The sequence below is a fragment of the Chrysochloris asiatica genome, unplaced genomic scaffold (genome assembly GCF_000296735.1).
Source record: "Chrysochloris asiatica unplaced genomic scaffold, ChrAsi1.0 scaffold00149, whole genome shotgun sequence".
NCBI classification, from domain to species: domain Eukaryota; kingdom Metazoa; phylum Chordata; class Mammalia; order Afrosoricida; family Chrysochloridae; genus Chrysochloris; species Chrysochloris asiatica.
In genome coordinates, this window is record NW_006408667.1 from 429,522 (window position 1) to 447,319 (window position 17,798).

The 17,798-nt window shown below is 36.3% G+C and overlaps 1 protein-coding gene across 1 annotated transcript in view; it reads right to left on the reverse strand.

Annotated features, from left to right (window-relative positions):
• Positions 1–17,798, reverse strand: part of LOC102811277 (chromosome unknown open reading frame, human C12orf50) — a 67,913-nt gene that overhangs the window by 19,519 nt on the left and 30,596 nt on the right. The window contains exons 7-11 of the mRNA XM_006870702.1: positions 11,905–12,015; positions 5,801–5,908; positions 3,965–4,081; positions 2,115–2,219; positions 1,670–1,873 (exon numbers count right to left, since the gene is read on the reverse strand). Coding sequence (XP_006870764.1) covers positions 1,670–1,873; positions 2,115–2,219; positions 3,965–4,081; positions 5,801–5,908; positions 11,905–12,015 — 645 coding nt within the window. The remainder of the gene's footprint in view (positions 1–1,669; positions 1,874–2,114; positions 2,220–3,964; positions 4,082–5,800; positions 5,909–11,904; positions 12,016–17,798) is intronic.

The following is a 17,798-nucleotide window of genomic DNA, read 5'->3' on the forward strand; positions in this document are numbered from 1 at the left end:
TGAGGCTTTCTACTCCCGTAAGGATGTACACCCTCGGAAACCCTGTACAGGGTCGCTATGGGTCGGAACTGACTCGATGGCACGTAACAACAACAACAACAACATATATATATATATATGATATACACACAAATATCATCTGGCTACAGTTGCAATTTTAATTTATTTAAGGACATGTAGTCCTGTTATATTATGGAGCTCTGGTAGTGTAGTGGTTACGATTCGGGCTGTGAACCACAAGGTTAGCAGTTCGAAACTACCAGCTGTTCCGCAGGAGACAGACGAGGCTTTCTGCTCCCATAAAGATTTATAGCCTCGGAAACCCTGTACAGGGTCGCTATGGGTTGGAACCAACTCCACGGCACATAGCAACAACAAGTCCTATTATATTGCTGTAGAATAAGCATGGGACTGTTAACCACAAGGTCAGTGGTTCAAACCCACCAGCCTCTCCTCAAAAATCTTATACAGAGTTGCTATGAGTCAGAACCAACTGGACAAGACTTAACATTAACAACATACATGTATGTAGAGTCCTGGTGTGGCACGATAGGATAAGTACTGGACCTAAAGGTCAGTTTGAATCGCAAGGTCAACAGTTCAAACTCACCAACCGCTCCTCAGAAACAATATACAGGGTTGCTATGAGTCGGAAACTACTTGATGGCCCTTATCAACAATAACAATAATCTCTATATGTCATTTGGACATATACAGTATATAATATCTATATGCAATTTGGAGTCCTGGTGTGGCATTATAGGATAAGCACTGGACTGCTAGCTGCAAGATTGGCAGTTCAAACCCACAAGCTGCTCCTCAGAAACCCTGTACAGGGTCACTATGAGTTGAAATGGATTTGACGGCAATTAACAAAAATATATCTCATTATATTCTAAAAGAAAGTTTAAAAAAATGTAATTCCTATTTTAATTATAAAAGAACAACATGATTTTGGTTTATGTTTTAAAAGTTCACAACTAAGAACTCCAATAAAACTAAGCTGTGAACATGGGAAAATACAAAAATGAACTTGTAGAGAAATAAATGTCACTTTGTCAAGTTCAGAAAACTGAAACCCAACCTCAGAAGGGCAAAATTCATCTGAGAAAGGAAGAGAAAGATTGAGTTCCCTCCTCCCTTGTGGCCTTGTATGACCTTGCCTATTATGTGATGAAATGATTTACAAGCAATCTGTGCATTGTGGGAGAGATGAGAGGGTGTCAAAAAGATTGCAGTTAACCCCAAACTAACCTTTTCAGAAAGCAATCATGAAGGCCTAAAGAAAATGTGAGGCAATAATCTTAAAATGATCATTGAACAATGCAGTTAGTGGAATAAGGAAATGTCAACCATTTAAAAACAGTCCCCAAGAAGGAAATAAAGCTAGCTAAGGGAATACTGAGCAGTGCACTGAGCCAAAATTCCAGGGAGCTACCGCATCAAGTCATTGCCACCCAACATGAATTCCCAACCATATCCTCGAAATCATGTGCACTCCTGTTCATGGAAGAAATCTTCTTACTAGTTTTCTAAGCTGTTATTATGGTGGTGCCCTAAAAAGGAAGAGGGAGTAGGGTAGCAATGAAGACCAGCCAGGTCATCACGAAATCCCATGGGAATACAAATCACAGACAAGAGTAAATCACACTGTAAAGAGCCTCCTCACCTGGATAGAGGTTGAGTTTGGGTTCCTTGTTAACATCAACTTTGCTGTAGGACCCATTCGTGGTCCTGCCATGAGAAGGTGCATTCAACGAGACTGTCCTAACAGCATCTCTTTGAACATGGATATAGGAGGCGTTCTCAGCATTTCGGTTTTTATTATTTCGATGGTAACTCATTTTATTTTTGGGGTTTGGAGCCTGGACTGCTATAAAAGAAAAGGGGGATTTAGAGAGGGACAAAACAAATTGGTTTTATACTCATAGACAAAATATTGCACTTTTAGCTCTTAAAGATATAATGGAAAATAACATGAGCTAAAATATCTAAGGCTAAAGAGGTTGGGTTAACATCTAAAATAAGATTCATTGTGTGACAATAGTTTGTTTTTCAGGTAGATAATATTTTCATATTATAATTTAGAAATTTCAAATATATGGACACTTTACCTCTCCGCATTCCTGAGCCTGGAAAGTTCTTTGGTTCATCATAAATCCATTTCCTTTTTTTCACACCTTTAAAATGAGGTTTTCTCACTGGCTGGACATCATTCACTTAGAAAAGATACAAGGTATATAGTTTTTTAAGAGATGCTTTCATCTGAAAATGACTGGAAGTGATAATTATATATCTGTGTACTCACATGTCAAGTAAGAGGAAAGAATTAACGCAGTACCCTAATATTCTACTTTCTAGAACAAGCCTGATTTATTTTTAAGTGTCAAAAATATCTACCCTGGAAATAGACTGATGAGAAAACTTTTGATAAATAGCATTCCACTGAAAAAAACAAAGAAAAGGCTGCCCTTCCAAAAGAATGTGTTCATTCTTTTGAAAGAACTTAAAATTGCATTCCAAATATAATTATAAATCTCATTATATTATTATTAAATCATTTTAGAATTGTTATTTTGAACGTAAATCTTTTTGTATTTTTTAGCCCAAACTAGTGTTTAAGAAAAAGTTGGATTCATGTAAAATTCTTTAAGCAAATTGGCTATTTTTTCAAGATTTTAAGAAGTTGAATGAGCAAATAATTTGATCAAATAATCAGGATTTGTATATGTACACATTATTCATCATAAAAATTATTCATTTCTCATTTTCATTTATTATTACATCAAGATTTTTTATGCACATATTATTCTCCAGAAATTTCCAACATATATTTCTCGAGAGAACATTGAAGGAATTTTTTCAAGAGGGGCATTCTCTGTTATTTCTCTGTGCTGGGCTCCTGAACATTCACAAGTGTCAACTGCACAAAGAAAATAAACAGCAAGTGCACTACATAAATGATATTAGCACTCTATACCTGTTACCTTTGTATTTGAGTGGATTCTTACTCATATCAACCCCATAGGACAGGGTAGAACTGCCCCATAAGGTTTTCAAGACTAGATAATCTTTATAGAAACAGAAAGCCACATCTCTCTCCTACGAAGCAACTGGTAGATTCAAAACACTGACCTTTTGACTAACAGCTGAGTGCTTAACCACTGTGCCACCAGATTGGATTACTAAAACTGCCTTTGCCCTAACTTTTAACCTTAACTTAAACGTTAAACCCTCAATGAAGCTCTGATTTACTATTTCCTCTTCACTGTCACATCTCATCCCTTACTCTCAGGCTCCCAGTCCTAGGATTTGCAACACATACTTTTAAGAAACACCACCAAGCTACATTTGTTAGGGTAAGCTATTGTGGTTCCTGTCAGTACTTATCAAGGATCCAAGAATATTGCAGGAGTACAACAACTGAAATAAAGGAAAGAGGGAGGGAAAGAGAGGAAACAGAGAGGAAGATTCATGAGTCTTAATTGTATGAAGGGAAGTAGCTCAGTGACAAGGAGAAGTTTAATCAAGATGGAGTCCCCAACATCATTAAAAAGTTGTCAACTTATTCCACTATGGGTGAAATTTAAAATGACATACTGATGAATCTTCCCAATCGGTAATAATTTATTAATTTTAATACTTAAGTTAAATGAGTGGGAAAGCTCATAAATTACTAGGACCTACATCACAAATTCATCATCTGAGTTAGTAGAGGACTGTTGTTGTTAAGTGTTAGTGAGTTGGTTCCGAATCATATCTACCCTGTATAGGTTTTCTGAGGGGCAGCTGGTGGGTTTGAACCACTGACCTTGTGGTTTGCAGTCCAGTGCTTATCCTACAGCGCCACACCAGGAATCTTTTTTTTTTTTTTTTTTTTAATAATCTATTTCAAATAAGCAAAACAAATCCATGATAAGATAAATATATCTAAAGCCAAAAAGTGATAGAGCTAATGTCTCACTTGAAGAGGGGTCCTCTCTGCACTTCATACTGATATTCTCAGTGGCATTTAATACATGCGTTGTAGGTCCTAGTCGGGTAGTTAGGGAACGCTTTGGATGAGGACTGTCCTTGTTATCTTTTAAAGCAAATTAAGAAAATAAAATGTCAGTATTAGTAAAAGAAGTATTTCAGTTGGTATTTCACTTTGCAAAGATTATAGGATGGGTGTACCTGTTTCTAAATATATATATATATGTGTGTGTGTGTGTGTGATGTATGTATGTATGTATATATATTGCTGTTGTTAAGTGCCGCTGAGTCAATTCGACCCATAGTGTCCCCGTATAGGGTTTCTGGAGGAGCAGCTGGGTGAGCTTGAACCTCCAATCTTGCAGTTCAAACTGACTTTGATGTCCAGCACATTAACTCACAGCACTACACCAGAAATCCATAAATATATATACATATACATATCTATATCCATAAAGATATATATATCTTTAGAATGTGTATATATCTTTAGAATATATATATATATATATATTTTTAGAATGCATCATTAAAATTCCCTAGCATGGTCCTCAAATACGGTTACTAACAAAATGTTAAAAATCTACAGCTAATATATTCAATGTAACAATACAGTTAATATCACCTCATATAAGAATAAAAGACCACCAATTTCACATTCAAAATGCCAGTTGTGCAATTGTGCAAATTGGGGTTCCAAAAATATTTTAAATGTGACAATTCCCACTTGTTTTATTCTTGGGAGCAGGACTGTCCAATAGAGTTTTCTATGGTGATATAAATAGTCTAAATCTGCGCTGTCCAATATAATAGCCATTAGTCACATGTGGTGTTGCATTTGGAATGTGGTCTGTGCAACTTTTTTCATTCTGTTTTATTTCAATTAACTTAAAATTAAACACATGAGTGGTGGTTAGTCATTAATATGTGGCTGGAGAGTATGTACAGTCCCCCAATTACAGGATAGTTGTACTTTTAATCTGTGGCTAAGAGGTGGCCAGCATAATAGTACCAGTTGGGGGGACTCTAAGCACCGTAAGGGCATGGAAAACTACAAACTATAAAACCCTATCTATCTCCTGACTATTCACAGACTATAAGAAGTCAATCTAATCCACTGCCTTCAAGTCAATTCTAAATCATAACAATCCTACATAAGATTTCTCAGCCTGTAAATCTGTATGGGAGCAGTCAATCTTATCATCCTCACATGGAGCAACTGGTGGATTTGAACTGCCTAACAGTCCATTGCTTAGCCCATGTAACCACTATGGATCTTTGTTGCTAAATGCTGCCAAATTGGTTCTAACTCATAGCAACCCTGCATAGGGTTTCCAACGAGCAGAGGTAGGTTTGAACTGCCGTCCTTATGGTTGGCAGTCAGTGCTTATCCTACAGCATCACATCATGACTCTGTAGCTAGCAATAATTGTAAAATGAGAAAGTCATTGTGCAAAGATTAATACTCTTAACCGAGTTTGCAAACAAAGCTTTCTAACAAAACTTGATCCTACTGAATAATTTACTATGGAAAACAAAACCATAAAACAGATTTGGCATTATGATTTAGAAGGACCAATCATTTTAGAGCTAGAAAGATTTCATGAGAATATATCGTTCAACAGGGTAATTTTTCAGATAAAGAAAACTAAGTCTGAGAAAAAATTCAATTCTCAAACAATTAGGGATACAGCCAGGACTAAATTCTGAGGGCTCAGATTTTATATTTTTATTTGTTACTTTACCTTTTATATTGGTATATACAGCAATCAATCTTTATCTATTTAAATTATGAAAGAATCAAAATTATAGAATGATCCATTACCTTTAGTATTTGAACATTTTGATATGGTGATTTCTTTTTCTTTAATTAAAGCTTTATTTTCATCAACTCCAAGAAACATAATCCTCTGTGGAACAAAACAATCACCCCCTATGACAAAAAACTTACAGTCAGTGACAATGATAGCAAAAAGTTGTACAAACCATATTTAAATATAGGAATATCATCCTAAGTATTCATTTTGTCCATTTTTATTCAAATACTTCCCAGTGATTATGTCCATCTCTGTACATATTCACATGTTTAGATTAATATATATGACTATATGTATAAGGAAACTAACAACAACAAACATTTAGATTCAAATTATTACAAGCAAATTCAAAGAGTCAGCAAAATTTAATTTTCCTTTAACTTTTAACAATCCTTAACTTCCACCTTCTATTAGGAACTCAGTTTCAATATAATTTATTTTTATATATCAGACTCAGACACAGGAAGCCAGTTTTTATATCCCGTAAATTTTCCTATTTTCTAGGATAAATATTCAGGATTGCATTAAAAGTCACTTATAGACATAATTTCCATATTTTCTATTATGCAAGCTACCCTCCTTTTCTTAACATAAAATATTTTCTTCTGATAGCCATCATAAAAATAGCACCTAAAAAGAAACACGAATAGCCAGCAGAACACTGAAGAACAGAGTTAAAAGATTAACATTATCCAAATTCAAGACCTGGTATAAAGCTACAGTCATCAAAACAGTGTGATATGGAGGAGGGAACTTTTTAATGGAACAGAATAGAAAGTATCAGAAATAGACCACACAAATATTTTCAACTGACCATTAACAAAGGAATAAACACAGTTCAAAGAAGAAAGAAAAGACTTTTCAACAAGTGGATGATGGAAAATAGGCATTCTTGTATAAAATAAAATAATCTAGACTCCGACTTCACACCTTTCACAGAAGTACACTTGAAATAGACCATAGGCCTAAATGCAAAATGCACAACTATACAAATTAAGGTTCTAGAAGTTAATAAGGTAAAATTAGGCGACCTTGAGATTGGCAGTGATGTAAGACCAAGAGCATGATTCATAAAACAAAAGTGAGTCCCACACAAATTGTATTCAGTAAAAGAACCCAAAAGTAAAAGAGGACAAGTTGTATGTTTCTGTTGTTGTTGTTGGGTACCATCGAGTTGATTCTGATTCACAGTAACCTTAAGCGCAACAGAAGGAAGCACTGCTCGGTCCGTCTTAGCCTTACGATACTTGTTATCCTTAAGCCCTTTGCTACTGCCATTGTGCCAATTCATCTCATTGGGAACCTTCATCTTTTTTGCTGGCCTTCATTTACCAAACATAATGCCCTTCTCCAAGAACTGGTCCCTCCTGATAACATGTCTGAAGGATGAGAGATGAAGTTTTGTTAACCTAACTTCTAAGAAGAATTCAGGCTGTATTTATCCCAAAACAGATTGCTTTTTTCTTCTAGCTGTTCATGGTACTTTTATTATTCTTCTCCAAAACCATAACTCAAATATATCGATTCTTCTATGGTCTTCCATATTAACTGTCTAACTTTCAAATGCATATAAAGCTATTGAAATTATCATGGCTTGGGTGATGTGGTAGTGGTGATGGTTATGTGCCATGGAGTCAGTTCCAACTCATAGCAATCCTGCATAGAGTTTCCAAGGCTATAAATCTTTACAGGAGTAGAAAGTCTCATCTTTCTCCCATGAAGCTACTGGTAGTTTTGAACTGCTGACCCCAAGGTTAGCAGCCTGACTCCTAACCACCATGCTATTTTAATCCTAAAATTGACATCTTTGCTCTTGAACACTTTGAAGAGGTCTTACACAGAAGATTTGCCTAATGCAATACGTAAATTGATTTCTTGACTGCTGCTTCCATGAGTGTTGAGAATGGATCTAAGCAAAATGAAATCTTTGACGTTCAATTTTTTCTCCATGTATCATGATGTTATTTATTAATCCAGTGGTGAGCATTTTTGTTTTCTTTGAAGTGTAACCCATACCCAAAGTTGTGGTCTTTGATCTTCATCAGTAAGAATTTTAAGTCCTCTTCACTTTCAGCAAGGAAGTTTGTATCATCTACATATCGCAGGTTGTTAATGAGTCTTCCTCCAATCCTGATGCCACATTCTTCTTCATATAATCACTTTCTCAGATTATTTGTTCAGTGCACAGATTGAATAGCTATGGTGAAAATGCACAACACTAGCACAGATATTTCCTAATTTTAAGTCATTCAAAGTCCCCTTGTTCTGTTTGAATGAAAGTTTCCTGTACAGATTCCTCATGAGCACAATTAAGTGTTCTGACACATCATTCTCCACAGTATTATCCATAGCTGGTCATGATCCACAGTCAAAAGCTTTGCATAGTCCATAAAGCACAGGTAAATATCTTTCTGGAATTCTCTTGGCTTTCCACCAAAATCCATCTGACATCAGCAGTGATATCCTTCATTCCATGCCCTCATCTAAATCCAGTTTGAACCTCTTGTTGTTTCTTGGTTAATATACTGTTGCAGCCATTTTTTAATTATCTTTAGCAAAATTTTATTCTCATGTGCTATTAATTACATTATCCAATAATGTATGCATTTCATTGGGTCACCTCTCTTTGGAATGGGCACAAATGATTGCTTCCAATCATGTGACCAGATAACTATCTTCCAAATTTCTTGGGTGCTTACAGTGCTGAATTAGTTTGTTGAAAGATTTCAATTTTGATTCCATCAATTCCCAAATCCTTGTTCTTTGTCAAGGCCTTCAGTGCACCTCGAACTTCTTCCTTCAGAATTATTGGCTATTATCTTATGCTACCTCTCAAAACAGTTGAACATTCCCATTTCTTTTTGGTAGAGTGACTCCATCTTCTTCTGATGCTTTCAGCATCATACAATATTTTGCCCAAAGACTCCTTCAATATTGCAAGTCAAGGCTTACATTTTTCTTCAGTTCTTTCAGCTTGAGAAATGCTGAGTATGTTATTCCCTTTTGGTTTTCTAACTCCAGGTCTTCACACATTTCATTGTAATATTTGACTTTGTTTTCTTGAGTGGCCCTTTGAAATTTTCTGTTCAGCTCTTTTACCTCACTTCTTCCCTTTGCTTTAACATCTCTATGCTGGAGAGCAAGTTTCAGAGTCTCAGCAAGCTCAGGTGTACCCTGCTGGCATTTAAAATACTGGTGGCATAGCTTCCAGCATCACAGCAATATGCAAGTCACCACAATATGAGAAACTGACAAACAGTAGTACATTTCTACTTATAGTCAAGAAATGCAAACTGAACCTATAGTAACAGAGAAGTAGTTATTTTTGAAAAAGGACTACTGACAAGCAATACAGCCTCCAACCAATGCAGTGAATGTAGCTATATGGGCATCCTCATCTAAAAGTCATCAACCTATACATTACCTACTTTGGTGTAATGCTGTAGGATAACCATTGTACTGCTAACCGCAAAGTCAGTGAATCACAACCACTCCTTGGAAACACTGTACAGGGTCGTTGTGAGTCAGAACTGACTCTAAGATACTTAACAACAACAATGTAAGATGCTGTTGTTGTTCTTGGTGCTGTTGAGTCAGTTCTGACTCATAGCAATCCTATGCACAACAGAACAAAACACTGTCCAGTCCTGCATCATTATTGTTACGCTTGAGCCCATTGCTGCTGCCACTGTACCAATCCATCTCATAGGGGTCTTTCTCTTTTTTGTTGACCCTCCAGTTCACCAAGTTTGATGTCCTTCTTCAGTGACTGGTCCTCCTTGGTAATATGTCCAAAGTAAGAGAAATGATGTTTTGCCTTCTTGGCTTCTAAGAAGCCTTCTGGTTTACTTCTTCCAACACAGATCTGTTCGTTCTTCTGGCATCCCATGGTACTTCCAATATTCTTTTCTGATGCCATAATTTAAATGCATCAATTCTTTTATGGCTTCCTTAGTCATTGGCCAAATTTCACATGCAAATGAGATAGTTAAAAATGCCATGTTTTGAACCAGGCACACCTTAGTCCTCAAAGTAACATCTTTGCTCTTTAACACTTTAAAGAGGTTTTTTGCAGCAGATTTGAGTAATGCAATATATCATTGATTTCTTGACTACTGTTTCCATGAACGTTGAATGTGTATCCAAGTAAGATGAATTCTTTGACATCTTCAATCTTTTCTCAATTTGTCTTGCTAGTTATTGGTTCAATAATGAGGGTTTTTGTTTTCTTTACATTGAGGTGCAGTCTATACTAAATGCTGTAGTCTTTGAGCTTCATCAGTAAATATTTCAAGTCCTCTTCACTTCCAAAAAGCAAGGTGTGCCACCTGCAAATAGCAGATTGTTAATGAGCCTTCCTCCAACCCGGATGCTATGTTCTTCTTCATATAATCCAGATTCTAGAATTATTTGCTCAGTTTACAGATTTAATAAGTATTCTTGGGAGCAGGAATGTCCAATAGAGGAGAAAAGATACAACACTGGTGCACATTTTCCTGATTTTAAACTATTCAATGACTTGTTCTTTTCGAATGACTGCTTCCTGGCCTATATGCAGGTTCCTCATAAGCACAATTAAATGTTCTTGAATTCCTATTCTTCTTAATGTTATCAATAGCAGTTCATAGGTTTGAACCACTGACCTTGTGATTCACAGTGCAGTGCTGATCCTCCTGGGAGAAACTGCCAATGTTTCTTATTTACAGCTAAAGTTTATTGCTTCAAGGCATCCAATCAATGACAACTAGTCTAAATCTTCTCCAAAGGATAGAAGAGAAAGAGGAAGGAAAAGAATAAAATTACTTAATACCAAGAAGAAAGATAGAAGAAAATGGTTGCAAACAGATGAAGCAGGAACTGTAAAAGTATCACTAATGTGCCTCAGATGTATTGGTTCATATTTCTCCACCTTCTCCCTCCCCACACATTCTTCCTACTAACCACATTCTTCTTTATCTTTTAAAACACAGTCTCTACTTTAAAAAAATAAGAGCAAAGCCTTATGATTTTCTGAGTAAGGGTGTATTTTCAGCTATGAAGCAGTTCCAAAACATTTGAGTTATATAACACAATACGGATTTTATGCCTTGACATAAATGATACATACAATATACTTGAATATAACTGCCTTATGTAGGAGCTCTGGTAGTGTAGTGGTTACAAATCAGGCTGCTAACCTCAAGGACAGCAGTTCGAAACTAGCAGCTGTTCTGCAGGTGAAAGATGAGGTTTTCTGCTCCCATAAAGATGTACAGCCTCAGAAACACTATGCAGGGTCACCATGAGTATGAGTCAGAACCGACTCCATGGCACATAACCAATACCACCACCATGTAGGTATATTCAAACAAAGTAGGAATTATTAAGTGTCTCATTTGTTTACAACTTTGCAATGGCATATAATAGCACATACTTGACACCTGCATTTATTATTGCCTGAATTTGTGTCTACATGTATACACACATACAAGAAGATTTATCATAAAATATAGAAAAGATTGGAATGTCTTGCAACTAGCACAAACTCCCACAGAGCATTCAGTGAGACACTGACCTCAGAAAATATGCAATTTGCTAACACACGTTTCGACTCTACATAAAGCACACATAAATAGGTCCCAAAAAGTAAAATATTAAAGTTATGAAAGAAAAAATTCAGGTCCATGTATCATCTATGAAGTAATATAGTCATGGTGGTGGTGATGTATCATGGAGTGGATTCCAAGTCATAGCAACCCTCTATAGGGTTTCAAAAGGAGCTCTGGTAGTGTAGTGGTTACGAATCCAGCTGCTATTCTCAAGGTCGGCAGTTCGAAACTACCAGCTGTTCCATGGGAGAAAGATGAGGCTTTCTGCTCCCATAAAGATTTGTAGCCTCAGAAACCCTATGCAGGGTCACTATGAGTCAGAACCGACTCCACAGTACTTAACAACAACAACATAGGGTTTCAAAGGCTGTAATCTTTACGGGAGCAGAAAGCCTCATCTTTCTCCCATGGAATCGCTGATAATTTCAAACTGCTGACCTTGAGGTTAGCAGCCCAACTCGTAACCACTATCCTACCAGAGCTCCTTAATATAGTCCTAGTCAACCATTAATACATTGACCTACCTCCATTTTCAAAAGCAGCAATGTCAGTCCTTGGTTTCCCATCCAATGAAGCTTTTATCTCACCTTGCCGTTCAATTAGGCTAAATTTTGTTGGAACTGTAAGACCATCCCCTGGATATGAAAAAAATTAAAACAGCTCAAGAAACTTTAGGTATTCAAATAAGCAGTTTATGATGCAACGCAAAGTAAAAAGTCTAAAGGTTAATGCAGATATTTTTTGCACAAAAATATAATGAACAATAAGTTTATAAGCATACACATGAATTATAAGCAATTTTTAAAATTAAATCAGCAAAGCAGCAAGAAAGTTTCTTCTTGTATTTAGGGAATTTTTCAAATGACAAGAGATGAGAAATTTATTGCTACTGTAATGTATTAATTTTTGACATACTTTTTATAAATGTATTTTGCAACATTGCTTTGTTTTATCTATATACCATGATCAATTTCAATAAAAAAGCATATGAGTCTATTATTGACTCTAAAATGTTTATAATGACTATAAAATAACAATGTATTAGGTCAGTTATTTTCTTTCTTTTTCTTATATATCTTTATATAATTTTCTTTAAATTGTTTAAGCATAAATAAAAGAGATATTACAACATAAAGAAATATTTAATTCTGAATTGTCTCTTAGAATGGGAAAAAACAACATAAAACAAACTCATTTGGCTATAAAATATATTAGTAGAACAATTGATAAAAATAATTTTTAGTCTGTAAAGAGTGGTTTATTAGTGATCATTTCCTGATTTTTATATTTATAATACAGGGATATAAGAGAAAAGGAACATCTGTCTACAGCCTGCACTCAAACAGTTCAGAAAAGCATTATAATAATGTCAATGTGACAGATCGAATTGTGTTCCCCCAAAATGTGTATTGAAGTCTTGGCCCCTATACCTGTGGATGTAATATAATATAGTCACCCACCAGTCACTCCTTGGAAATCCTTAGACAGGGTTTCTGTGACTCTGAACCTACTCAAAGGCACTTAACAAAACCAACAACAAATAATGCAATCTAATATATTACATTCAATCAATCAGTCGAAGTTATACTGACATAAGGTGGGTCCAAAGCCAAATCACTTCTGAGTTATAGAAGGAGACACAAAGATGCAGATATAAGCAAGCACATACTTGGAAAGACAGATGTCATGTGAAGATAGTCAAGAACCAAGAAGGACTTGGACTATTGACAAGGAAGCAATCAACCTGATTTGGACTTTAATTCTCCAGAACTGTGAGAAAACAAATTTCTGTTCTTTAAAGAAAATAGAAATACTTGTGGTGTTTCTATTACAGTAGCCCTAAAAATCCAAGACAATGTAGATAGATAGAGAGATGTTGTTGTTGTTGTTGTTAAGTACCATGGAGTAGGTTCTGACTCATAGCGACCCTGTATAGGGTTTCTGAGGTTGTAAATCTTTATGGGAACAGAACGGCTCATCTTTCTCCCGCAGAACAGCTGGTAGTTTTGAACTGATGACAGTAGTTTCGGGTTGGCAGCCCGACTCGTAACCACTATACTACCAGAGCTCAGCACATATTAAAAATGGCAGATTATAAAGACAAAGATACATGTTTACTTTTAATGTAAAGTAAACATATATCATTGTCTTTATAATCTGCCATTTTTAATATGTGCTGCTAACTTGGTTTTTTTGGTGAGAGTATGTATATGTGTTTTCTTTATCTGAGTAATATGAATCTAGGAGAAGCCCTGGTGGTGTTTTAGTTCCATGGCAGAAAAGCACAGACAACCTGCTCCCATTAACAAAGACTACAGCTTGGAAAACCTTGTTGGGCAGTTTGAGTTACTCACTATGAGTGGTAATCTACTCAACAACATACAAAAATAGATCTGTAATCAGCCCATCCCTGGGTACTATTGTTATTGTTGTTGTTAGGTGCCATGATCAGTACTGATTCATTGCAACCCTATGCACAACAGAACGAGACACTGCCCGGTCGTGGGCCAACCTCACAATTGTTGCCACGCTTGAGTCCATTGATGCTGCCACTTGGCCAATCCATCTCGCTGGAGGTCTTCCTCTTTTTCTCTGACCCTCCACCTTACCAAACATGATATCCTTCTCCAGTGACTGGTCCCTCCTGACAATATGTCTCAAGTATGAGAGATGAAGTTTGGCCATCCTGGTCTCTAAGGAGTACTCTGGCTGCACTTCTTCCAACACAGATCTATTAGTTCTTTTGGCAGCCCTTGGCACTCTCAATATTCTCCTACAACACCATAACTCAAAGGCATCAATTCTTCTATGGTGTTCCTTATTCACTGTCCAGATTTCCCAAGCATATGAGGTTATTGAAACTACCATGGTTTGGGTCAGGCACACCTTAATTCTCAAACTGACATCTTTGCTCTTCAAAACTTTAAAAAGGTCTTGTGCAGCAGATTTGTCTAACTAATGCAATGTCATTTGATTTCTTGACTGCTGCTTCCGTGAGTGTTGATAGTTGATCCAAGAAGAATGAAGTCCTTGACAACTTCAATCTTTTCTCTGTTGATAAGAATGTTGTTTACTAGTCCAGTGGTGAGGATTTTTGTTTTCTTTGCATTGAGATGTAATCCATTCCGACAGCTATGGTCTTTGACCTTCATCAGTAAGCATTTTAAGTACTCTTCATTTTCAGCAAGCAAAGTTCTATCGTCTGCATATCGCAAGTTGTTGTTAATGAGTCTTCCTCCAATCCTAATGCCATGTTTTTCTTTATAGAATCCAGCTTCTCAGATTATTTGCTCAGCATACAGGTTGAATAAATATGGTGAAAGAATACAATACTGTAGCACACCTTTCTTAATTTTAAACCATTCAGTGTTCTCATGTTCTGTTCAAACAAGTGCTTCTTGGTCCTTATATAGATTCCTTATGAGCACAATTAAGTGTTCCGGAATAGTCATACTTCACAACGTTGTCCATAGCTTGTCATGATCCACACAATCAAAAGCCTTTGCATAGTCAATAAAGCACAAGTAAACATCTTTCTGGTATTTTCCTATCAAATCCCTTCTGACTCATAGTGACACTGTACAATATAACGAAACATTGCCTGGTCCTACACCATACTCACAATTGTTATGTTTGAGCCCATTATTGCTGCTACTAGTTCAATCCATCTTGTTGGAGGTCCTCCTCCTCTTTACCAAGCATGATCTCCTTCTCCAGTGACACGTCCAAAGTGCAAGAGATGAAGTCTCCTGATCATCCCTTCTTAGAAGCAATCCAGGCAAAAACAGATTTGTTTGTTCTTCTGGCAGGCCATGGTACTTTTAATATTCTTTGCCAACACCACAATTCTACTGCATCGATTCGTCTTGGGTCTTCCTTATTCGTTGTCCAGCGTTTGCATGCATAAGAGGTGATTTAAAATACCAAGGTTTGGGTCAGGCGCACCTAAGTCCTCAAAGTGTTCTCTTTGCTCTTTTCAAAGAAAGATCTTTTCAAGCAGATTTGGCTAATACAATATATTTTTTGATTTCTTAAGTGCTATTCCCATAAGTGTTGATTATGGATCCAAATAAAAGTAAATATTTGATCCTTCCCTATTTTCTCCATTTATCATGATTTTATTGGTCCAGTTGTGATAATTTTCATTTTTATTATGTTAACATGCAATTCATACTGAAAGTTGTGGTCTTCGATCAGTATATGTTTCAAGTCATCTTCGATTTCAACAAGTAAAGTTGTGTCATCTCCATATCTCAGGTTGTTAATGGGCCTTCCTCCATTCTGAAGCTGCATTTTTCTTCATTTTCTCAGATTATTTGCTCAGCATACAGACTGAATTTATGATGAAAGGTAACAACCCTGGCACTCACCTTTCCTGATTTTAAACCATTCAGCATCCCCTTGTGTTGTCTGAATGACTGCCTCCTGGTCTGTATACAGGTTCTTCATGAGCACAATGAAGGTTCTGGAATTCCCATTCTTCAAAATATTATCCATACTTTGTTATGACCCACACAGACAAATGCATTTGCATATTCAATAAAGAACAAATAAACATACTTCTGGAAGTCTGTGTTTTCAACCAAGATCCATCCTACATCAACAAGTATGTCCCTCTTTCCACTTCCTTTTCTGAACCTGGCATGAATCTCTGGGAGCTCTAGGGCAACCTTTTGAATTACCTCCATATCTCATCTGTTTGTTCTCTAGGTACATCCAACCTATCAGCTACGGTTTGCTGTTGGTGTGTTGCTGCCACCTAGTGCCATATGTTTAATAGTTTATAGATTAGATAGACCTCTGTTAGGAGTGAAGTCAGTGCCCACTCCTAGGGGCCCTGTATCATATCTGGCTTCTGAGGAACGACTGGTGAGCTTGAACCACCAACCTTGCAATTCAAACTGACTTTTCAATGCTACAGAGCTGACCCCAAGGTCAGCAGCAGTTCGAATCCACGAGCCACTCCATGGAGAAAGATGAGTTTTTCTGCACTGGTAAAAATTTACAGCCTCAGAAACCTTATACAGTGTTGCTATGAGCCACAACCAACACCACAGCACACAACCACCACTACCACAATTTAAAAGTTCATCACAAGACTGGCATTTACTCTTTATCCTTTATCATTTTAATCCTGGGTAACTCTTAATTATCTTTCTGTTGCTGTATGTGGAAGAGAGAGATTCAAATAGTTTCCATTGCTACAAAAAAAAAAAAAAAAAAAAAAAAACAATTTTTTTTTTGAGAAACAGTATCTTATTCAAAAGAAAATTCTTATCATTTTAAAAATTCAAATAGACCTCAAGAAAATCACATTTTATAGTAAGTAAAAATGAATAATTTAACATTTAATATACTGTATTATGAGCATTCCAATGTATTTTTACAGCAAATAGCTCCTGATTACAAATCAGTCTAATTATCAATAGTACTATTGGAAACCCCTGCAGGAATTATCAAAAAATAACTCACTGTTTGAATTCACCAGCAACTCCTTGGAAACCCTATACAGGCTCACCATGAGTCAGCACTAACTCAATGACACTTATCAACAATAATAACAAGAATATAAAGTTGAAGAATTTATAACTACGAGTAGTTGATTCAATACACTCAATAATTATTATGTAACTTATTTCAAAAATAATTGCGCACTCTACTAAATATTTGTAAATAGCAAAAAGGATTAATAAAAATAGCTGATCATACTCTCTTAAAACATACCAAAAGTATGACAGAACAGTCCAGTGAAAGAATGCCTACATAAGACTTCAAATTTGAAATCATTAGCTTCTTTTCTTTCTTTCGCTGCCTGCCCTCTGGTGGAGGTGTTGAATAAAATAGGCAAGAAGGAAATTTTAAAAAAGGAAACAGATAAAGAGTAACTCTCTAAGAAATCTCATCTTTTACTTATAACTATGTATATTTTGGAGTACTGGTGTGACACTGTGGGCTAATGTGTCAGAAAGCAAAGTCGTTTGAACGGCAAGGTCAGTGGTTCAAGCTCACCAGCTGGTCCTTGGAAACCCTATACTGGGTTGCTATGGGTCCGAATCAACTCCATGGCATTTAACAAGAACAACAAATGTACATTTTAATCATCTAAAGCTAAATACTGATTCACAGTAATGAAACACAAAAAATTTATTTTGCATCGACATGACAAAGGGCTAATCTCTAAGATTTAAAGAAAGCTACAACATCTTTACAAGAAAAGGGAAAACAATCCAATTAAAACACGGGAAGAGAACAGGAGCACACATTTCACCAAGAAAGACTATCAGACAGCCAACATATGAAGAAATATTCATAATCTTTAGTCATTGTTGTTGTTATGTGCCGTGGAGTCGGTTCCGACTCATAAGGACCCTGTACAGGGTTTCCGAGGCTGTAAATCTTTACGGGAGCAGAAAGCCTC